At 36.4% G+C, this 25067-nt stretch overlaps 1 protein-coding gene across 4 annotated transcripts in view; it reads left to right on the top strand.

The window, feature by feature from the left end:
• Positions 1-25067, top strand: part of ANKRD31 (ankyrin repeat domain 31) — a 62958-nt gene that overhangs the window by 17680 nt on the left and 20211 nt on the right. For all 4 annotated transcript variants that reach the window (XR_008441295.1, XM_054003411.1, XM_054003412.1 and 1 more), the window contains exons 10-20: positions 1456-1635; positions 4591-4733; positions 7154-7298; positions 8782-8843; positions 11543-11705; positions 15132-15317; positions 16103-16245; positions 18844-19003; positions 19449-19531; positions 20282-20363; positions 22288-22384. Coding sequence is in view for 3 of the 4 variants with exons in the window: in XM_054003411.1 (XP_053859386.1) it covers positions 1456-1635; positions 4591-4733; positions 7154-7298; positions 8782-8843; positions 11543-11705; positions 15132-15317; positions 16103-16245; positions 18844-19003; positions 19449-19531; positions 20282-20363; positions 22288-22384 (1444 nt within the window). In the remaining variant the exon portion in view is untranslated. The remainder of the gene's footprint in view (positions 1-1455; positions 1636-4590; positions 4734-7153; positions 7299-8781; positions 8844-11542; positions 11706-15131; positions 15318-16102; positions 16246-18843; positions 19004-19448; positions 19532-20281; positions 20364-22287; positions 22385-25067) is intronic.

Here is a 25067-nt window from a genome sequence, read left to right as displayed (position 1 = left end):
TTTCTTTATTCTTTACACATATATTTGTAACTCTGTAGCCCATTATTGTATTTGTAGTTAGTCCCACTACTTTTCCCTGCCTTTTCCCTACCGTGATAGGCAGAAAAATAAAACACAGTCCAAAGGCCCCAAGCTGGGGGTCTAAGGCCCCTATCCTATCTTGGTTCTTTTTGGGAGCCAAGGTTGAAACCAGCTCTTTGAGACACATTTTCGTAAACAAAGTTTAGTTCCTATCTGAGGTGGAAGGATTCAGAAAAGGATTCAACTGGGGGGGAGTTACCTCACATTTTATGTCTCTAATTGAGGATTTTTGTCAGTTATGTTAATTTGCTAAAATTTATAAAACTTTATTCACCCTGTGCGGGGATGTGCATTTTCCTTATCTGCCCCGAGAGGCCTCCAATAAAGACCAGCCTTTATATTATCTCCTATACTAATATTTCCTCGAAAGTGTGTTTCTTCATTTCTAGGTTCCTTAAGGCATCACTGGCACCTGGATGGTTTTAGGACCTATGAGGCACACCTGCTACAGTTTGTGGAGAGGAGCAATGTATATAATCCTAGGAGTTTTTATAAGTAGATTAATTAATGACCTAGGCCTAGGCACTATGTTTATCTTCAAACGATTCTCCTGTTCTTCTCTTCTTTCTTCCCTCCTTGTTTTTCATCAGAGGCAGTAGCCAGGATGCTGTTCCCCACAGTTTCAAGGGATGTTGAAATGGCAGTGCTGGTGAAGTACAGAACAGCTAATCTGTGTATTGGAAATAATTTAAGCCAAACTGAAAACTGTCATGACTGCATAATGGGAGATAGTGTTTGTTTTGTTAAATACTAAATTAGCATTAAAAGCAGTCTCTTTTAAATTTTACTTTTTACATTTAGACCGCAAATTCACCTTTCACTCATTGCAGAAATGAGCTGGTTGTGAAGTAATGAAAAAAGATAACCCGAGGGAGCTAATCTCAATCCTAGTGTAAATACTTGCTCACAAAACAGAGGTTTTAAAAGATAGATGAGCAAAAAAGAAAAGGTGGATAAAGTTGACTTTTAAGAAAAGTTAAATTATTGAATAACTTACTAGTTATTGAAATGGTCACCATAATTATGATTTGAATGCAGAATAGTGATTTTATTATCCATTGGGAAGCAATGCACCTTGCAAAAATGTCATTAGAAAAGAAAAAGTCTGAAGTTAAAACACTTCTACATACTGTTATTTCTGTGTGTTTAATTTCAGTTGGAGTTTTGTTATCTAATTCAATATGACATCTTTTATTAAATGGCATTATTATTCAATTTGTGATTTTTGTTTTTGAGATTTTCATTTTTGCTAGATTGATTGAACATTTGTTTCTTCAGGAAGCTTATTTACTAACTTTGATGATATAAAGTGAAGCCAAGATAAGAGAGAAAAGATACTTCTCTGTGCAACAGATCTTTTACATTATTTTTTAGGACGAGAAGCCTTTGGTAAGAATTCTGTAAATCCAACTCGCCCCCTTTCGCTTTCAACAATCCACAGGAGAAATGTGTATGGTGAGAACTTACTACATAGAGCTGTTACTCACCAAGACATAAACCTTGTACGTAGAATAATAAAAGCCGGTGGAAATGTAAATGCTCAGGATTATGCTGGTAAGTTGCAATTGTACTAAAATACTATTTTCAGTACAAGTACCTGTCTATAACTAATAAAAGCATATATTATGAGTTTGTACAGTGGACAAGACTGTAATTTGTGATTGGTCAACTGATTATTACATTTTTATTGGTTTAGCTTAGTACTTGTTCATGGGAAAGCATGTAGATCTAGTTATAAAAGTATACAAGAAAAGAAAATTTTGAGGGAGAAGTTAAGCACTTGAAAAAGTTACAACTTGATGCAATTAGGTTTATGTGCCTTAGTTCAATGATTCCATGCATGCTTATCACAAAACATTCATTATATACAGTTGATTAAATAATCAACTTCATAGGTCTTAAAGTTGGGGTTTTTTTTTGTCCATTTCAGGGGCCAAATTGAGATGTCAAGATATACAATTTCCAGTTAAATTTTTCAGGAACTTTGATTTCACCCTTTACATCTTGAGAGAAGTTGGGCACGGTTTTGAATTTTTAAAGTTGTGATTACTTGATGTTGCCCATTTTTTCTTTGTCTTGGGCAGGGGAAAAAAATCTTGACTAAGAGCAGCCATCTCTTAATGTTTTGATTCAAGCAATTTGCCGTATCCAGTTTGTGGGTGTTATTCTGTGTCAAAGACTTTACTACACCTTAATTATTACTTGGTTGTTTCAAATATAAGACTGTTCCTAATCTGCACTTCCTTCCCTGTCTCATCCATTAGTCTCTGAAAAACTTCCGTAACAGAAAAAGAAAATAGTTTCAGACAGCTGGCTCTTCTGCTAGAAAACTTCTTTCTTACAGTCTTTCCATATTGTGCTAGCAGCTAGGATTTCACAACTGTCCTGTGGCGGGGGGAAAAAAAAAAAACATTCTGCAGTTATAGGCTGTTGCATAACACAGGCATATAACAGATCAGAATTAAGGCTGAAATTCTCTTTCTTCTAGAAGATATTGAGAGATAGACTGGGTCAGCAGCAAATCTCAGACTTCTACAGCAGAGGCATTTGAGCTAACAGAGTAACTTGTAATATGTACTAACATAATATGTGCTGGAGGGAGAGGAGAAAATATTTTGTTGATGGGGTTCAAAGCCATTTGTTGACAGCTGAGAAGTGCTGATAGTGTGGGTTCAGCTGTAGCCACAGTAGGGAAGTGTACTAAAGTGCAAGGGTTCTAGATTTTGGGGTCACAGCTGCTTTCTTTTTCTGCCTTTGCATATTTTGCTAGGCCACCATTTTTTCATCCCCCGGATTCTGGCTGTCGTTTTTTTTGGTATGAAAGGAGCAGAGCTGCACAAAATATCTTTTAGTTATACTCCTTGAAGAGATAAGAGGTTGACCTTGCCCTGATTATTTTGTTTTCAGCGAGGCAGGTGTAATCAGAAAGAGGTAGACTTAACAGGCTTGTGTCATTTTGGCACACACTTTCATCTTGGTTTCTTTGGGTCATTGTTCTGAATATTATATTCTGCCTCTATGTCTGTTCACCTCTGTCTTTACCCATAAAGATATGGGTATCTTAGATGATATCCAGCTAAGATAAGATATCTTAGTTAAGATATGGATATCTTAGCCTAGTATTTTTTCCTTATTCCTATGCTATGGTACTCTGCTTCAGTATCCTACTGAGTTTTTGGGATCTTCTGTTGTTTGTTTTGCTTGGCTTTTTTTCCCCTTCTTTTTATTTCCTGGACATCAGCATGTAGGATATAGCCAGCATATTAAAGATACCGTCTTGTGCTCTGATTTTGAGTCTTGACTCACAGTGTCCTGAGGGATCTGAGAAACAGTTACACTGAAACTTGTGTTTCTCCATTCTCCAAATCAGGAGCATGCATAGTGTCCTTGCAGACTCATGTTGCTAATCTCTAGTGATTATTAATTGAATATGTTGCAAGTACAGTTTTTCCTGGTCTTATTATTAGATCACGTAGAGGATACTTTTTACTGAGGGAGAAATTAGTACATTCCCCTAAATGAAATTTTTTATTATCTCTTTAACAGATTTCATAACAAACCTGGTTACTAGGAATATACAATATTCAGAGTTGAGTTGTGTATAAAAGAACCTCAAGAGTTTCTCTCTAATGAAATTAAGATATTATGCTTAATGAGACTGAAAAAAATCTTACTAAGCCTTATTAATTCACGTATTTAGTATGTGAATTAGGCTGTGACAAATTTCTAATAATGGAAAATTTTTGAAGAGCAAGACTATCCATCAAAGTGATCTTCTGGAGGGCATGTTAGTTTCAGAGCTGGAAGTTAGGAAGTGGAAAATCTTCTGTGTTTTTCCCTTTTGTCTCTCACCCTGCATGTTTAAGGACCTGATGCATGGTTATGCTAAACCCAGTTCAAAGACTTACATTCCGTATTTTTCCTAAACAGCTCCTTTATAGAGTAGACTTCATGTGATATCTTGGGTTTTTTCCTTATACTTGGGTGTGAATATCGAATTTCACTAGGGATTTTTCATTTATTTGAACACTCAAACAATTCTTGGATGGTCTTACAAACATTTTTGTTTGGTAGTAAATAATTTATATCTTTATTTTGTCACTTCTTTCTTATTTACCCTCTTCAGCATAGCCATGTAAATAAAAGAGTGCAGTGAAAAATTACCTTGTCCTTAAAATAGCATATATATTTTATTCCAAGAGAAATTGCTAAAATATGGGATAAATAATTTTTATTCTCTCCTTTCATAACAGAACTATCAAATTTTAAAACTAATGTTGTTACAGCAGCATCTACTTCCTCAGTAGGTGCCAATTTTGTCGGAAGCATGAGATCTCCCAACCCTTGTGATGTTCTGATAAACATTTCTTCATACATCCTACTGGAACGCATCCGTTTTTACCATTTCAATATACTCTGTGAAGTCTTCATCAGAGACACAACCTAAAGGTGACATAAATTTCTAGAATTTTTTCATCCAAATGTGACATGCATGTTTTTTTTTTGTAGGCTTGACTGCGCTACATATAGCAAGTGTGCAAGGCTTTTATGGGATAGCAAATCTGCTTTTGAAAGCAGGAGCTGATGTTAATGCTACACAAAAGGAACAAATAACACCCTTGCAAGATGCAGTTAAGGAAGGCCATTATGAGGTATATTCTGAATTGAACCCAAAGTATGATTTAGGAATAGAAATTATTGTTGAGTCCAGAAGTCACATAATGTTTTTGTATGGGGCTGGTCTTTTTAGATTACAGGTAAATTCAGGAGCTTGCAAGTTCTCTCTGCCTGATTTCTATTCAAACCACTACATGCTTAACAAGATTTGTCCGAAAGGAGAACTTTTTTCTGTTTTGGACAATGGTTGTACTACTCAGGAGTAGATTGCTAATGTTTAATACTACTTCATTCACTGATTTTGTAATCACCCTGGACTATTAATGACTTTTTTCATTATTTAGGAGTCATGGATATATGGCAGGTCATCACAGTCATGCATACACACCCATGCATTGACACAGAACATGGAGGATTATGAAAACAGCCTTATGTTTTGTAGGGTCTTAGACTGAATGCTAACTGAATAGTCAGTTTGATTTAATGATAAAATTTCTTGCCAAATGCAATGGTTTCATAAGCCTATGTCAGAACTGCAGGTCCTCTTTCAGTCTGGTAGTGGTCACCTCCACCTGTCTGTGCATGTTCCTAGGGTGGCCCAAATTTGCGTAGGCGTTCTGTGTGTCCCTTTTATTTGTTGGCAGTCTTTTCCTAAAAAACTGCATATATAAAAGAAAAAATTGCATAAAGGTCTGCATATATGCTGCCTAATTCTTACTGATTTCTGAGATTTTAAAGGTTTTTTTTGGGGGGTGGCTAATAAGTTTTGTTCCTGAACATTTGGTCTTTTTCACAACTGAGATGATTTTTTTTCTCCTGGAAAAGTCTCTCTGGAGCAAAGAGAAAAGGTGGACTTCTGGTTAATAATTTTTTCTGAGACTTTGAGAGCCCCAATAATTTTTTCTGAGGCTTGAGAGCCCCAAGAATAAATTGCAGCTTGTGCATCACAGACTGTTCCAGGTTCACAAAATATTTCTGAGTTTTGTGACTCTACCTAAGATACCCATGGTTGTGGATGAAGGACTCTGCATCTCTGCAGGTAATACTTAGGGGCCAGCAACTTGAGTGATATTGGAAGAACACTGATCTCAACTGTGTCGCTTGAGGCACACAAGATCATTCAGCACAGAGCTGAGTTAAAGTTATGCAAGCTGGTATATCCACAGAGAATGGTACTACATGGTGGTGCTGTATTTACTTATTGCTCTGTTTACTCAGTAGCAGTAAAATTGTCTTACTGTAGTGGTCTGTTGCATTCTATTTTGTTGGTTTTTTGACTAGCAACAAAATAGTGATAGTGATTCAGTAATATGACTTTCTGTAACATGGTATTTATAACTGTGTTTTTCAAAGCTACCTTCTCTGTGCGAAGTTATTACTGTGGATTGGAAACACAACTTTTGACTACTTTATAATTTTCTGTACTTGCGATATGCAAAATCAGTTTATTTCAGAAAAAAAATGGTAAGCATAGGAAAGATTTTCTAGTGGTCTAATTAAAGTGGGGAGCATACATATGGTGATGTTCTCAATGATCCTGTTATGGAACAGGTGTTCTCAGTGTTATTAGTTGAAAAAAATCTAAAGACTTCGGACAACTTGTGAAATCAAAAAAGGCTTTTGCTGCTAGCTGAACCCTTTTTATTTTACTCTGCTGTTAGGCGAATGTATAAGTTGGGAAAACTTCATTAGCACTTTTCTCATTAGCAATCTGATTAGAAGTAATGAGGGAATTGAACAATTCAGGTAAAGGCTGTGAATCAAGTTCAGTCTGAAATGATAACCGATGCTGAAGAAATAAATGCAGAGGTAAAAGAAAAATCACACTAATGGAATAAGATTGCAGAGTTACGCACAGAAATTAAATAATCAGACTGTAAATTTCCCATGTCTTAAAAAAGTACTTTGCAAAGGTTGATGGAAGATTTTGCTAAAGAGGTAATTTCTTGAGTAACAATAGATTCAGGCTTTATATTTGTACAAAAATCGTAATGTTAGCAAGACCATCTGAATGTGTTTCGTTTGAGCAGATATATGTTGTACATCAGAAATAGCTATCAAAACTTCCCTTGCAGTCACAGGAATCACAATAGACACATCTAGAGCACAATTTATTTTCTCCTAAAATAGATATCCTAGATGGATAAGCTGACTTGAACCCTAAAATCACCTGTTTTTTTTCTGCCAATTAAGAGCTATGGGAGGATGAATCCTACCCTGTATTTTGAGAGACCTTGTTTTAATGGTATCAGGTTAATAACTGGAACAATTCATAAAAATAATAGGACTATAGGGTAATGATGCATCTAGGGGAATGCTTGGTGTGTATGAACTAAAATAAAGAGAGATTTGATTTTAGTTGCTCATGTTGTCAAGTACAAGAGACAGAAGCCTGTATAAGGATTCTGAAAAATACTATCAGAAAAGAAATTATCTGAAAAACTTATTTTTCTAGATGGCGAACTTATTACTTTGGTATGGAGCTGATCCCTTACTAAAAAATCAGATGGGAAGGTGTGCATTAGAAGAAGCTTCTGACCCATCTATGATGAAACTTATTAAAAGTTATGTGGCAAAATCCAGAAGATATTCAGTAGCAGGTAGGAAAGAATTACTCTTGACATCACCACTCAATGGAGAAATTTAGAACATCTGTTGAATTATATTTCCTTAATTACTGCTAGTACCTCTATGGCCTTCGTTGTCTGATGCCTTGAGTTACCAGTGAGCACTCCTTACCCTCTGCAGTTGCTATACATTGACAAAGTGTAAATGTCCAGCTCTTTCTTGGGCTGGAGTGACCTTTAAATTTGAAATAAGGATGTGGAACACAATAGTTATCTATCTAAATGGAAGATGCAGTATTGCTTGGCTTGCTGATGGAGGAGATATGGTTTAGAGGTAGAGATAAAATTTGGTTTTAAAGTGGCACAAAGTCTGAGTTTTGAAGGATCCATAAGAGAAAAAATGGGAAACTATGATTAGATCTAGAACTTAGGGGTTGCCAAGCCTTAACTGCTCTTCTGGCTGTGTACAGGAAAATATTGTTGTAGGTAACAGCTAGTGAGTTCGTAAGGAAAAAGTTGGATTAGAGCTAGCAATTGGCTAAGGAGATAGTTGAGTCATGTAAATTCTTGGGAACTTGTGAAGTTGTGAAGAAAGTTTGGAGGAGGCTGTTAGATCAGAAGCAGGTACAAGGTAAACCTTGATTACAGCTAGGATTAAGACCATGGACACCCATGGGCCAATGTGGGCTGTAATATGTGTAAATCAGAAGGAGTCCTAGTCCCTCAGACTATTATCCATTACTGCTTTCCCACATGGGTGGCAATAAAGCTGTAACATGTAATCCAGGGATAATCAACAGACTTCAGACTGGTAATTTTTTCCTCTCTTCTGCCAGTTGTGAGCAGGGACATTGGAAGGAGCAGACAAACCCAGTCTGCTATTGCATGACTCTGTAGCTAATGTCACTGCCATGATTCCGGGTTTTTCAGTAAAGGGATGGTCTGGATATCCCCACACCTTCTGGTGTCAGATGGCATTCACCTTTCTCAGAGAAGGAAGAGGGTCTTTGCTCAATAAGTTAGCAGGGCTCATTGATAGACCTCAAAACTAGACTTAAAGGGAGACTGAGATAATATCAGACTTGCCTATGAGAGGCTATAAGGTGACATGAAGATTAGATAGATGGAGTGCTAGTGAGGGTTCTCAGCCTGCTGCTCTGAGATTCTTTGGGTCTCTTGAAGCACACTTGAAGAGTGTGTTCCACAGAGAGGAGCTGGGTTTATGCTAAGTTTCAAAAAGAATTGCTCAGGACACTAACCATCAAGAAAATTTGAAACATGGTTTGAACAAGATGCTATTTGCAACAAAGATTAGACTCCAAAATTTGATATCTATTTTACATCTTGATATCTTTTAGAGTCCAATAAAACCCTTATGGGCTTGATAATTTTTCTTGAAAGCTAAATATTTTAAGTAATGTTATGTGCAATATTGTAGACATAATATGGCATATATGTAAAGTAAATTATGATATCTTCAATTCTGGTTTCTTTCTGTCTTTCATTTTCATTTCAGGTGGAGACAATTCAAAGAACACGTTAAATACTCAGTGTGTAGAAGATACAAACCAGCACCAGGTACATCTTTACAAAGAAATCTGATTTGATCATAAATTGTTAAGAGTTTGCTGACAGTCTTCAGTAAACTAAAGCAGATGACTGTTTCTGAAGTATGTTTCAATTCTAGCACACAATGTACTAGATATGTCCAGCAGGGACTGAGAGTGATAGTCAATATTAGGCTCATCCTTAGTAGTACTTGGGATAAGGTACAGCCTCATGAGGATGCAAAACAGAGGCAGGTGTCTCATGGATGGTGGTTCTTGCTGTTTTTACAAGTGCTGCAGAGCTAATTACAGGAAGCATGGTACATTGGTGCCTGTTTGTACTTGCAGAAACCTTACTGAGACTGCCATTTTTTGCCTGGCTTGTAGCAATAGGATAATTATGTCTTGCCTCTAACTTGTGCGGGGCCTTGAGAGGAGAGGGTTGGGAAGACACTGTCTTGTGTAGGGGTTGCACAATGATGCTGTGAGGTCTCAGCAGGATGAGGGAGCTGGTACCTCAGGTGAAGACAAGACACTTTGATCAGTCACTTGTGTCGGTGTTTGTACAATAGTGCAACAGCTTTTAGCATTAAGAGCCGCATTTTCTCTCTCTGTTTTCTTCCTTTCAACAATGATAACATAATATCTGAAATGTAGAATGTTGTGCGCATAGATACATCTTTTGGAGCTTTTGAAGTTTTATGTGGTGATGGTAACTGTCCATGTTACTCACAGTTGTGCAGTCTATGCATCCTTTGAAATGTTACTGTGTAGCAGCATCCATGGTTTATAGTCTTAGATTATGCTTTAAAACATTAAATTATTGATAAAAATGGTGCTGTAAACATTTAATTATGCAAACCTATTACCTATTACTGTAGATTTGTAACTCATAATTTCAGTAGTTGTGTCAGATATTGCAGTGTATGTTCTGGTTCTGTCTCCAGATATAAAGTAATCAGAAGGATGATGTTAGGTAGTCACTGGTCTTTGGACCAGCTGTGTTTTGAGATTGTAATGAGTTAATTCTGTGACGTTTTGATGTGTTATTTACCCTTCTTTATAATTTCTTGGAATAATTACAGACAGGCTTATCAGAAATGTGAAACTAGAGCTCTGGTTTATGACCACAGAAGCAAGGCAGTTTTAAAGGCAGATCATTAATTCAAACTCATTCAATTTTCAAAAACAAATACGAGTTTAAAGCACTTTAGTAATATTTATTGTTGTACTTTGCCCAAGAATTTTTGCATTATTATACACATGTTTCTTAGTTCCTCAGTTTCTTGGTACTTCAAAAAAGTGGCATGGAGGAAATCAGTTAATTTAATAGCAGCACAGTTTTCTTTTAGTGTATAATAAAGTAATTTATCAGAAAATGAAGTTAATTATATGGCCTGTTTTGGAGATAGAATCAAATCCAAGTGTACTTCAACATGATAATACTGGAGCATCAAAGGAAATTTTCCTAAACATTAACAAAGCAGAAAAACAAATTTGGTGAAAAACACAGTAATAGAGCTGTTAGGAACCTTTCTCTGAAGGCAAAGAAATTATAAAATAAAACAAAAAGATAAAAAAAGGCTATTCTTACCGTAGAGGCTACAATGACTATTCAGAAATAATATCTCATGTCATATGAACCTCAAGTATAGATCCCCTTACAATCCAAGGAGCTTTACAGAAAGTATATTTTCCTCACGATGGACCTAATGAAATGGGCCAGACTATTGCTGTATCTGTTCATAATTGTCGCATCCCACTTAATGTTGTAGGGAAACTGAGCTGTCAGGTGGTATTGCAACAGGAATGTAATTCAGCAATGGTACAGTGAAAATTCATTTGCAGAATAAAAGGGCAGCACTAGTAGAAGATCAGCAACTTCTTTGTAAAATGGAGATCACCAATTTGTGTTATCTCACATCCATGGTTTCTGGAGACAAAGTGTGTGCATAACATTCTCAGATTGTTTGTTGGAAAATCCCAGCTCTACAGGGATGGGGCAACTGAGAGGAGTTTTGAAAGATTTAATTCCATTATCAGTCTCATAGAAGGGTGACACAAGAGATGTAAGACTATGCCATTCTGTCAGAAGCTAACCTATTTCCTGGTTACAATACCTTATAAATGCTTTTCAGCATATTAGCTTTTGCCACACAATGCAATGCTGCTAATACTTCTAACACCAATCACTTATTATTTTGCCTCACCTGTTCTTGCTACAATTTATCTTTCACAGTTCTAATTCTCCAAAATTTCTGGTCTTTTTGCAAGGCCATCATTTGAAACTTGTTTCTATTTCAATCTCTCTCTCAGCAATGTCATCTCTATTCCATGGCCTTTCTAAGTCAGCACACCTTATCTCAGAGTTTGCATACAGATGTACAAGACTGTGTGAGCTTTCAGTCAGGTTTTGAGAATCCTTTACAAATCCATTTCTCACAACTGTCTATTTAAGAGCACTTGATTCTCAGTCAATAGTGATTTGCTTTGACTTCCTCTCACAATGTATCTGTTATAAAGTTACAACAGGATGTGACAGGGATCAACACAGTCTCATGCAGAGTAACAATAGTAGTTTGAGTGACAGGAGTCTATATACCAATATGAGAACACCTTCAGAATGATTTTTTGCAAAACTTGACAAATTAAGTGTAATCTGATGTTAATGGAAATAAAACTAATGGATCAGCCCTGAGTTTAAAACTCTCTTTGCCTTTGTTTTGATAGACTACCTTACAGACCAAGGAGTCAGAACCAGCATGTGCAAATCCTCAGGAGACAAGGCAAAAAGCAAACACAGACTCATATTCCAGTAGCAGCAATAAGAAGCTTCCATCTAATCAATCACAACTGAGTCAAGCATCAGAACAGCAAACATCTAAGAAGTCAGGTGAAAAATTAATACTTTATAAACCAGTGGAGTTTTTTTTTTCCAAATGTACATTAGGAATGCTTTTTGAAATGCATGAGAGTAGTTTAACAAGAAATATATAGCATGTTGAGCAAATACTTTAGTGAATACCTAAATAGCTCCAGAAATGTCTGTGCTCCATTTTACAGAATGCACATTTTGTTTATGTCACATTCATCAGTCTTTCAGCATTGTGGTTGAGGAGATGCAGGATCGTAAGTGAGAACTTCAAGCTTGTCCTTACTTAAGTATGTTACATAAACAACAGTTTAAAATAAGGTTTGATCAGTCTTTAGTTAACTGTTTTACATGTCACAGATCAAAGAACAGGGCTCTCCATATATTTGGCACACAAAGATCAACTTATATTTTATAGAATATGATAATATATAGAATATAGCCTCATCAGGTACAAATCAGCATAGACTCTGTACTGGTACGTTTGGGTTAGCTGTAGTATAGATACTTCCATGAGAATAAGGATCTAGCATCCTCCAGTAGTTGTGTTGTCTTCTGCCTGCACATGCAGTTCTTTGTTTAGCATTTTCATCCCATTTATAAGATTTGCATTTATCTTGAAGCCTTACAATCATGATAGAGCCCTGCTCCAATGCATCTTAACCTCTAAATATTTTCACTTACAGATTTTTTGATAAAGCTGGCACTCATCATGTGTATGATGAGTGTATATGTGTCATGTTCTCTGGCTCTTTCTGGAGCCAGAGAACCATGCTACTCAAGACTTGCTAAAAATAGAACCTGTAGTTCTGATAGGATCCCTCCCCTCTTAAAACCTTTTTTGCCTCCTATTTATGCCATTATGATTTTAAAAAGCTTTGTTTCAAACGTGTCTTTCCCAGGCTACGTTTTTCTTCATAAGAGATTCTTCAGGTAATATTTTATTTGATAAAATTAATTATTCCCTTCATACCAGGAGAGTTTTGCAATTTCAGAGGTGGTGCAAGAAAGTATAGCCCTTCATACAGTTGAAGGCCATAATAAATTTGGAGTCCAGGACAATGGCATTCAGATTGCTGTAGAAATAAAGTGAAAAATGGGATGATGTTTTCTGACTTGTGGGGTTTTCAGATATTTTGCTATCCTACACTTTTTTGTCATTAATTAGCCTTTTTATTCCATCTGATTGTTTCTATGTCCCACTGGTCTTCCTTATTTTATTCTATTACTGAATAAAAATATTTTCTTCACAAGTGACACAGTGTCACTTTCATCTACAGTCAGTCACTTACTAGGCTCCCAACATTTCCATTCTGCTTATACAAAAGGAAGGTACAAACAGCTTACTTCTTTACTTATAGTTCAAACTGTGGAAATAATTGCTCATAGACCCATGGGGAGGTATTGAAGGACAATGTCCTTGAAGTTGTTGAGGTATGTCAGCCTAATCCAACCTGACAGCTAGTTACAGTAATCTCTTAATTTTATCTTTGTACTGTGCTGACTGGACTTTGTATTTGCCAAGATCTGGATCTTTTCTTCTCATGACCCACCTGGCAATGCATTCCACAGAGAACCAGTATTTTGCAATTCACAAACCAATGTCCCATCATGCTTTTGCAAATGCTTCCTAACAGCCAAGAAGCAAACTGCTGTGTATGACAATTTAACTGGAAAACTTTGCAATTATTTCTGTTCACTTGCAGCCAATATTGCTAAGGTTCATTAGCTTAATGGGCTGTTGTGTACCCTTTTTTTCCTTCAACGTCTCTAAAAAATCCCTAGGACATTCTCCCATGAATCAAAAGGGAAGAAAAGGAAGAATCAGAAAGTGGATGATTGCTTTGGGAGTTCAGAAGCTTTTAGACAAAAGACAATACATTATCTTATGGTAAAGTAGGTCTTGGATTGGATGAGTATTTTAATAATGTGATGTCTTTGTGCACCCTAGAATCTCAAATTTTTATTTAAAAAAGGAGCTCTTGAGTTTTTCTTGTTGCCAATACAGTGTAGGCCAAGCAGTGTCAGTGCCTGAATGCTTTTTCACAGGTTTGAACAACCTACAGTAAGCTCATTTAAAACCAAGATGGGTATATCTTCACTGTATGTCTGTCTCTGCTATCACTTCAGTCTGTCTTTCATGTTCTTCCAAATAGTCTTGTATGACAAGGTCTGTAGTTTACTTCGAATGAAACATTGGAAAAGCCAATTTTCCAGAAGGCAGGACGTGCCTGAAGAAAGGCAGCTGTCAAGTACAGAAGATGTTTGATACTAATGGATGATGCTGACTGAAAATATTTGAGAAAAAAGTTTGTTTAATGAGACAAGGAATATGCAGCAACTATTTGTTCATAGGAATAAAAGGAAAAAAAAAAATCCCGTGGATAAAAGTTGTGGAGTGCTTTTTGAAAACCTTACGCTTCTGTGTTCTTTGAATAAATTACATATTTTCAAGAAATCAGAGAAAGAACATAGTAAACTTTTAAAAAATGTCTGGGTTGTATGATATTGTAATAAAAGGAACAGGAGTTTAAAAAAATTGAACATGGATGATAGGGCTTTAGAAGATTTATATATCCTGCCTCTTTGGTACCAGTTTGAAGAGGGGGTTGTCCTTACTCTATACACATAATAAGTACTTTGCTTTTTTCTCTTAAAATTTAGTAGATTTTTTACCTGAAGCTTCAGAATTAGAACCTCTCTGCTTTGTGAACCAATAAGGAATAAATCGAGTTTTTTTGCAATTATGGGTCCAGTTGTGCACAGGTTTAAATGACAGATTATCTATGCCACTAAACATTACTCAAAGACTTGTAATCTTATAATCTACAGAACTTTTTCACATCATAGCTGTAAAAACAAACTTGTATATATGTGTATATACATATATATATATATATTCATCAAGTTGTATATCTATCTATCTATCTATCTATCTATCTATCTATCTATCTATCTATATCACACACCTGTCTTTTTCCTGATACAGAATTAGGAACTGATAAGGAGTGGTGCAATAAAAAGCCTCCACTTTTAAAAATAGTTTTTTATGTATCTTTATGTGTGTAGTTTATATATTTAGCAGCCTGGTAACCTGAAAGCAGTCCATAGAGAAACCTAACATATTCTCTATCTCTATACAGTATAAAATTTCAACCTTGTTATCTTTCTTGTGGCTTCCTAATTTGTTGTACCTTTATTGAATCTTCTAGGTTTTAACTGGAAATTCTTAAGTATAAGATGTCTTGTCATCTGACCTGTTGCACAGGACCTACCACAGTACCTTTTAACTTTTTGCTATAGTCAGTTAATGTTACTGAATAATTAAAGAAACAGTATTACACACATTTGCAGTAATTCAAAGGAATTATGAAGTTTAATTTTCTGTTTATACTTAAGCATTCTTTGTGGAAAAAAAATTCTAATGAACACCCAATATCTGTTTAGAATCTGCAAGGGAAGAAGCTGTAATTGTATATGATACCTGTAAGACAAGAGCTGGGAGAAAGATGAAAATTAGGAGAAATGCAAAAGGGGAAACTCAGCTGCATATTGCTGCTAAGAGAGGAGATGTGTCTTTGGTGAAGACTCTAATATCATCTGGAATTTCTGTCAATGAACAGGACTATGCAGGTTTGAAAATTACTCTGAGTTTGTTTTATACTACAATTTTTCATAATCTGTAGTATAGACATATTTATATAGTTTGCATCATTTTAATAAAATTATGCATTCTTGGCTTAAAATTTTGAAGAGGAAAGGAAGTCATTAAAGAAGTGCAAGCGCACTGAACGAATACATGGCTTTCATGTCAGTATGGAGGTAATGCAGATTGTTTCTCAGAAGGGTCTTTTGACTCTGCTGGAGAGCATGTTTTCAGAGATGTGTACAGAAGTGAACTTTAAAGTTTGGTGGAGCTTATGTGCATCAGTATAAGCATGTATGAAGCACATTCACACAGATCTTATTTCCTTATGAAATAAGAACAAAAACCAGAAGACAAGATTGTTTTCTGTTTTCCTGCCAAAATATATAACATGTTTCTGTTTTCATAGTCTCAAATGGATACTATTCTATACTAGATGTCTGGCAGACTTGATATTATAAAATGCTACTGGTATTAGAAATCAGATTATTAATATTAACTCCTGAGTTTTTAGAGTTTTTCTACTCCAATGTTTTATTTCTTCTATTACTTTTCTCTGCAGTAGAAAAGAAAGCAATGTTTTCCTGCTTAATATTGGATGATTTTTTCTTTGAAGTAAATTGAATTACACACAAAATCATTTACCTTGGCCTTTCCTGATGATTATTTGTGTAAGATTTTTCTTAAATGCAGCAAAATATAGAGTTAGTAATTTGTGATCTTTGTGGATCTTTCCAAATCAATGCATACTGTGTTATCTTGCTTTTATTAGGTTGGACAGCAATTCATGAAGCCTCTAATGGAGGATTTACTGATGTGATCTTAGAATTACTGAAAGCAGGTGCTGATGTTAACAGCAGAAGTCTCTGTGGTGTTTTACCAATACACGATGCTGTTTCTGGCAATTATTTGGAGGTATATTTTTCTTCTATGTAAGATTTGCTAACACCAATTTCCAGCAGAGGGTCAGCAAAGCAAAATCCCCATTTCATTAAAGTTACAAACACAATTTTAGTGTAGGTTTGCATTTAGGAAATAAACCAGTATTCTTTAAAGTGATAAAAATTAGGGGAAAATATTCTTCAATAGTGACAGTTGAAATTATACAGTTAGTTGACTTCTTTAATACAACAGACAAGTCATAAAAATTCAGAAACTCTATGTGGTTCTTTGCCAGGTTTGGCCTTCTTAAAAACAATATTAAAGTTGAACATTCTCAATTTATTGATAGTTCAGGGCTGCTGCAGATAGGAGTGATGCACTTCACACTTAAGAGAGAAGAAATAATATGCTTTACTGATATAAAACAATGAGTTAACAAAGTTCACTAATAAATGTGACAGTTGTTTAACACAATTCTATTGTTTACTGCATGGAGAACAGGGTCCCAGTTGTTAGGAGGGATCTCCTGTTGAGTCATGATGTTCAGAAAGGACCCCCTTACTTTCTAAACTCCTTCTCAGATGGCTAGATCCAGACTTCATTCCAGACTCAGTCAGCAGTTTATGTCTAAAGGACTGTATGTTCACAATCAATCCTTTCTATCACTTAGTTAAGATTTAAAAGTTTAGCATCAATTATGGATAATCAGTTGTGACAGGAATTTCTCTGCCTCGAGGAGTAATGCTGAGATGTGTCCCTGCTCAAAGGAAGGTCCTGCTGTGCAGCCCATTGCTGTGTGAGAGAGCTCAAGGGGCCCTGGGCTGTGCACTATTTATGAAGTAAACTATTTATGAAGTGATTGACTTATGGTCATATTTGCATACCAATAAGGTGCCTGGGTCTCTATTGACAGTGCCTTTTGTCCTCCCCAAAGTCTGGAGTAGGCTGGATGCATCTATCACCACTGCCCCTGGTGGTTGTGGCTTAAGCAGGAGAAGAGAGTAGCACATAGCTATAAAGGCCCCTGTCATCGATGGGACATTTTTTCATTAGCTTAGCTTGCCCAAAGCCCTGACCTACTGAACTTCAAACATTTCTTGAGATGGAGAAACCTCTGTGGGCAATCTGTTTCGGTGTCTCACTACCTTCATTGCAAAAAAAAAAAAAAAAAAAATTGTAAAGAAAAGATTCTGGTCTTGTTTAAAAATGAATAATTTTTTATTAACTGGTCTGTTCCAATCCAAACCATTCTGTGGTTCTAGAAAACAGACTGTTTTGGTTAGAATGGACCTACAGCGATCACCTAGTCCAACTGCCTGATCCCTTTGGAGCCAGCCAGAAGTTAAATAATATTAACATTGTCCAGATGTTACTTAAACATTGGCAGGCTTGGGACATTGACCACCTCTCTAGCAAACTCCTCTAGTACAGCTTAGATCAATTCCCACTCATCTGTCACTGGATCCCAGGGGGAGAAGATGGGTATCTCCCTCCCCACCTCCATGCTCAGAAAGCTGTAGAGAGCAGTGAGGTCACTCAGTCTCCTTTTGTCCAAACTAGAAAAGCCCAAAGTCTTTAGCAGCTCCTCACAGAACACATCTCTCAGCACTTTCACCAGCTTTGTTGCCCTCCTCTGGACATATTCAAGGACCTTCACATTCTTCTTAACTTGTGGTGCACAGCACTGCACAGAAATAAATAAAATGTTCTTTTGACAGAGTTCTGGAGAACTGAAGTGTAAAGGTGACGCCAAATTGGCTCAAACATACTTTTTCTATTTCTGTCAGGACAATTCATGTTTCATCACATTTATCTTTTTCTGTGAGCAAGGGTAAAACAAAGGGGATTATTTCACAGGCTTGGAGCCAAGCTATCAGTCGGGTTCTTGCAAAGGTATAAGTGTATTATTCAGTCTTTTGGGGGAAAAGCAACAGAGAATATCCTGAACTTCAAGTCAGCATTCTTGTTCTGATGCATTTTCTTACTTAACTGCACTCTGAGGGTAAGAAATAAGAAGAAATGCTAAAGCTGAGAAGTCATACATATGAAAATTCTTTTACCATCCAAGGTCTGACCTCATCAGTACTTTAATATGATCTGAACTTAGGGGGTAGATGATTCCACTGATACTGTTAATTTGATTTCCACATTTTGTGATTAACTAAACTTGCAAGTTTTTTGGAATTAGGAAAAAAAATTATCCATCCATGAAACCGAAACCAATATTAAAGAAAGAAATCCACTTCTATCTGCAGTTTGGTCTTAATGCAATTGACCAGCTCCTTTTAATTTAGATACATGGTGTTTTATAATTGTTCTCTATAACGATAAAATCATAGAAATTAGTACTGTAAAAATCACATGTTTTGTGAAAATTTTTGAGTTGTTTGTGTATTTTAGTGGAAAAATGTAAGATATGTAAGATAGAAATCTGTGTTGATAATAGCCAATTATTTGTTTTGTTTAATTTGGATTGCAACTATAATGATTGTAGAGTATCTTATTTACTTATATATTCTCTAGAGTATCTAGAGAACCTGTATTATTTGTAATGTATGTTAGATATAACACATGTAGTTGTATAATAAGTCCATAACAAGAATTACCACAAATAACAAAAATGCATAATAGGCAGCCAGGATTCTGCTGCAGCATGGAGCAAATCCGAATGAGAGGGATGGTTCAGGAGAAAGTGCTTTGAATCAAGCTTGTGATGAAGAAATGAAAGACCTGTTGAAGTCGTATGGTGCTGTGGACTCAGTATTTCCTGTTCAAACTGTTGAAGTTACTGGTATGTTAGTTTTGTAATATAAATCATAGAATTAACCTGTAGTCATAAGGAAAAATCATTCAAGTAGTATAAATATTTTTAATTCTGTTAACTATTGAGTGCTATTTATTTATTTATTTATTTCCAGAAAATAGCATGCATGGATGGGTTTTGTTTTTTCTGAGAGAATGAGGTAAAAGAACATATTTGGGTATTCAGATTTTTGTTATTATCCATATTTCCCTCCACAGTAGGGGAAATGAGTAGTTTTGAAAGCGGTAGTTTTCTATTTCTTTATGCTACCTAAATTTGATCTCTTTTGCATATACAAGATACTTTTCATTAGTTGATCTGCCATTGCATCTTTGTAATCTATATTAGCTATTCCAGCCTATGATGCTCCTGCAAATAAATTCTAAATTTTATTTATTTTTTCTTAATTTATTTATTTTTTCTTAATATGGAGAGGGGAAATCAAAACGTCATTGTTACGACTGCTATAAAAATGATGATGCAGTTTTGGAGACACAACATGAGAAATACAGTGTCGTAAGTATAGATAGAGTTTTGTTAAACTGCTCTGTGATGTACAACTGCATAGTGACATTTGCTGACTGAAAAAAAAAATATATAAATATACATATATATAAACATATATATAAATACATAAATATAATTTAAATCCATTGAAATGTATGTAAAAACAGCATCATGCAGAGAGTTATAGTAGATAAGTTGTGGTTTACATATGTGAGTATGTTTGTTATCACCTCTCTCTGTTCATAATTCCTGTGCATTTAAATTTATTGTGGAAACAGTAAGCAATACTGACACACATTTCTTATACTTATAAAAGTAGGAAAAAATGTCATGAGATCTGAAACTTTTAATCACATTTCCAGAATGGTTCTTTTTGAAACAGTAATGAATTGCCATAATGATGATGAAGATATTTAGATATTGTTTATCTTAACATAAAATAACAAGGAAGATTTTTGCACAAATTGTTGGCTTTTCCTGGTGTCTGTAACCTATGTCTACATTGTCTAGATGATGCTGTCATGGTGAAATTCACTGTCCAGTCTTTGTTGTACACTCAGAGGTTTCTGGAGGACTCTGAGCATGGACTAGTTTGAATGCCACAGCAAACCCAGGCTGTGACAGCCCCTTGCAGAGCATGTTCTTGGCACTATGTACCTCTGTCCTACCAATACCTAAACTGCAGGCCACGTATCATGGCCTGTTTTGTATGGTGCACTTGGCTCTACTTCTTATGGTAATTTCTGTGTTTGTTAACAGGAGTCTGTTGCTGACATACAGGATACAGAAAAAAAGCAGGAAGAACTGTTGCTATTTGAGTTGAGAACTTCAAAAGATGCAGGTAGACATAAATTGAAGTGTTTCACCTATTTTTAGTGGGTAAATATCTTTGGCAATATAACTGTATTTAAAACATTATTGCATATAATATATTTTAATCTCCTCTGGAAAATACAGCTTCAGAGAATAAGATTTTAACAACACTTCTCAGGTGTGGGCACTTCCCAAAGTACTTTCTATTGCACAGGAATGAATATTATGACAGAAAAGGAAGGTGTGTCACTTGGAGGCATGTGTCTCAAGTCAACCTAATTATATAAAAAGGGATCATTAGATAAGAATGCATACTTCTGGCAGCATTATTCAGTTATGAGCACATGAGCACCTGCATGATCAAGAACAGCTATGTCTATATGTAAAGTAGCAGATACAACATTTTCATTCTGGTGTGGCTAGACTTCCAGGAGCCTAAAATAATTTATGAGAGGAAAAAAGAGAATTCTTTACAGCAGACAATGTGAATGATGGGCAGTTTCAGAGATGGTGATGCCCAGAGGTGTAATTTGTCTTAGGCTATCAAATCTCAGTTCAGATTAATCTCAAGAATTTACTAAGTGACAGTGACTTCCTAGGCGATCAAGAAGCTGCTGCTGTTTAGGTGTTGAAGTCTATTGTATCCATGCCATGATGCCTCAAGAGCATAGCTTGCTGCCAGAACGCCTTTGACCAAAGTCTCTCTCCCCAGCTGCCCTCACCCATCTAGGCAGGGCTGTTTAATTGGAGCATCTCATACTCATGAAACAGTTTTGCTTCCTGACAGAAAGAAAGGGTTTGTTTTTAAATTTATATTCCTAAATACAGGCTGGAGCTTTCAAATGGTATTTGCAAGTAAATTTATCCCTTTAAAAATAAATGTGAAATATGGAATTATATAGATAGCTTCCAATAATCAGACTTCTCTTGTTCAGGGGTATGACAAAAATTGACATGGTAATCTGTTACCACTACTGACAAACGCATTAGTAATGTAGCACGACTTAAACTAAGTCATTACAATTGATGAGGCACAAGACTGATCTAAGATAAAAGAAAATAGACTAAAATCTCAAGGTATTTCTATGCAGTGAAATCTACTATAAATAACAGATGCAAGATTTCTATTACACTGCCTTAATAAGAGCAATATTTACATATTACTAAGTAGGCAAATATTGGTAGGTACTGTGAAGAAGGTTTGAGGAAACATTTTACATATTCCAATTTAGTATTTCTTATTTTTCCTGATTATGTAAAGCTTGCATTGACTTTCAGAGTTTCAGGATTTAGGTTACAATTTTAGCACATTATCCCCGTGGTATCCACTGGTTGTGACTTCTAACCCTCATGATCTATTTCTAAGAGATAGAGTGTATAAAGAAGAATTTTTAATTGCTCTTCTTTAACATTTAACTTTATAATATGAGTTAGAAACTATGTAAAACTGGGACAGATATGCTTTTACCGTTGTATGCAACTTGAAACAGTCTAGGTTTATTAAGCTATTTTGTAATACTTAAAATTAAAGTTTTATGCGCCTTGTTAAGATTGTGTAACTTCTGCAGGTAGCCTCAGTATAATTGTCATGTTATGTAGCTACTTGCAACACAAAGAGCTTGAAAATTTTCAGGGCTTATCATCCATAGGGCAATTCTTTAATTTATTCTTTTTTCTCTTAATCATTTTCTAAACAAGAGATTTGCACTTCAGAATTTTCCACTACTTCAGCTAATTTTTTAAAGTTAAACTTGTATTTAATTCTTTCTATAAGAATTTCATTAAAAGTGCTCCAATTGTAAAGAGCTACCAGCATGCATTACAGTATAAGGTGCTCTAGCAGTGTCTTTATACTTTGACACTGTATTTGCTACACTGAAAATGCCATTAATGAAATTAGTTCCTACTTCTTATCACCATCATAATTTTGATTATTTCAAAATATTGAACAGATGTGTATATCCAAAGGTTGTCTCAGATACAAGATACTTTGAATGAAATGCTTGGAAGCCAGAAGACAGAGAGGGATACCCTTGCTAAAAAATACAGGTAAGTAGAATACAAGGATTATATTCATAGAAAGCTATTCTTTGAAGCAGTAGTGATAGAAGTTGTTAGAAGCATATAGTGGCATAAAAGTAAATCTATGTGGTTTTCATTCAGATTTTTTGGCAGCATGATCAATATTGGCTTCAGTTGCCTCAGTCACAGGATTTAGGTAATGCATACTAATCAGTTGCTGTGCTCACAGTGAGCACTGAAATTAGGTAGTGAACAATACAAAATGTGTGGAAAAACACAGAATCACAGAATATGCTCAGTTGGAAGTGACTTACAAGGATCATCGAGTCTAGCTCCTACCCTGCACAGCCTATCCCACCATGTGCGTGAGAGCCATGTCCAAACATTTCTGTCAGGCTTAGTGCTGTGACCACTGCCCTGGAGAGCCTGTTCCAGTGCCCAGCCACTCCTTGTGTAAAGAACATTTTCCTGATACCCAACCTAAAACTCCTCCGACACAACCTCAGGTGATTCCCTCGGGTCCTGTCACTGATCACCACAGAGAAGAGATCAGTGCCTGTCCATCCTCTTTCCCTCACAAGAAGAAGATGTAGACTGCAATGAGGTCGCTCCTCAGTGTCCTCCAGGCTGAACAGACCAGGTGACCTCACCTGCTCCTCATACAGCTTCCCCTCACAGCCTTTCACCATCCTCATGGCCCTCCTTTGGAAACTCTCTAGCCTTACATTAGGCTATTGTGGCACCCAGAACTGCCCCAGCACTCGAGGTGAGGCTGCCCCAGAGCAGAGCACAGCAGGACAATCCCCTCCCTTGCCTGGCTGATGCCCCCAGGACATGACTGGCCCTTCTGGCAGCCAGAGCACTGCTGACATGTTCAACTTGCCATCAACCAGGACCCCCAGGTCCTTTTCCGTGTTGCTGCTCTCCAGCCTCTCATTCTGTCTGTCTGTCCGTACATCCAGGCTTGCGCCATCCCAGGTGCAGGATCCATCACTTTTCCTTATTGAACTTCACATGGTTGGTGATTGCCTAGTCCTCTGATTTGTTGAGGTCTGCAGGGACCTCTGTGCTCTCAAGGGAGTCAACAACTCCTCCCAGTTTTGTATTGTTAGTGAACTTGCCTAGTATCCCTTCCAGTTCTGCATCCAAGTTATTAGTGGAGATGAAGTGAAGATGTGAAGATGTTGAAGAGCACAGAGCCCTGTGGCAGGTCACCAGCCTGATGTCACCCCATTCACTAGAAGCCTCTGAGCCTGACCTATGAGTCATTTGCTCACCCATCATGTGATGTGTTTATCTGGACATTTTGTCCAGAAGGATCCTGTGAGAGATGGTATCAAAAGTTTTACTGAAATCCAAGAAGATTACATCACCTGGCTTCCCTTGATCAGCTAGGTGAGTTACCTTGTTTTCAAAGGAAGTCAGGTTTGATAAGCAGGACTTTTCCTGTCATGGAGCCATGATACCTAAGCAGAAATTAGGAAATGGAGGTACTGAGCAATTACATTAGTTTTGCAGTATCATGGGGGAAAGTAATAGCAACTCAAGACACTACTTGGAGTGTCCCTGACTCTGATTTGTTTCTTCAGCACTCCTCGGTTAGGAATGTTCAGCCAATGGCCAAAAAAAGCCGTTTAAAGAAATGGCTTGAAGCACGCTTGCAGACATTCAATTTTTGTGAGAACAATTAAAATGTCAGCTAGGATTGCTCATCTTAGTGTGAGCATGGATTGTGTGAATTAGCAGCTTCATGATGCTAGCTCTCACAAGGCCCCTTTTTACTTCCTTATGAGAAGGACTCAAGGGTGGTCATGTGGTGAGTGCTCACCTAACAATGTAGCATCCTATTCAACAGGTGCTTCTAGGCCAGCTGATGAGGATGTTTCCATTCTTGCTTTTGTGGGCAGGATTTGGTTGGTCATGTAAAAGCAGCATCATAAAGCTTTCAGGCAGTCCCATGGCAAAATACAAAGGCTGGTTGAGGAAAGAGACTGAAACACTTCTGTCACAAGCCATTTTGCCAGCAATAAAATGTAAGATACATATATTACACAGATTTAAAAAAAAAAAAGGATTTTATGAGAAGTTAAGAGTCCCAAATCATCCTTGTGGGTAAAATACTGACTGAGTTAAGAACCAAGGACAGTAAAATTAATAGCTACACAAACTTACCTGTTTTCTATGAGACTATATTCCAGAGTGAAGTGATAAATATTTCTGGGTATTGCAGATATCCTATCCATATTGCAGCTAATGTAACAGCCATCCATCAATAGTAATGAGATATATTCCAAATCACATTATATTTACTTTTTATTATTTATATAGTCAACATCTTATTTTTAATTAATTGGCTTATAACTTTGTCACACAAGCCATAGAAGATCAGGAGGCATCATCGCATTTTCCATCTTCCTGTTGTTCAGTTAGTTGGCCCAGACAGAGGTACTACTTACATTGTTCCTTTTCTGTACTTAGATATAGGTACTAGCACCTTCTGTACTAAGGTAATAAGATATATATTTTACCTGAGAAAAATTAACAAAAAAGAAGTATTATATTTGTTAGTGGCTGTAAGTTACTTTGTCATTTTAGTCACACTGTCTTTGCCTCTTCAGTTGCATCTTCTTCTGTACTTGTACAGCAATAAAGTAACAAAACTTCCCAGAGCAAAAAGTGCTAGAAAAGTGTGTGGAAGCCTCACTGGCTT

Source organism: Vidua macroura, chromosome Z, assembly GCF_024509145.1.
Source record: "Vidua macroura isolate BioBank_ID:100142 chromosome Z, ASM2450914v1, whole genome shotgun sequence".
Lineage (NCBI taxonomy): Eukaryota > Metazoa > Chordata > Aves > Passeriformes > Viduidae > Vidua > Vidua macroura.
This window is presented reverse-complemented; position numbering and strand designations above follow the sequence as displayed.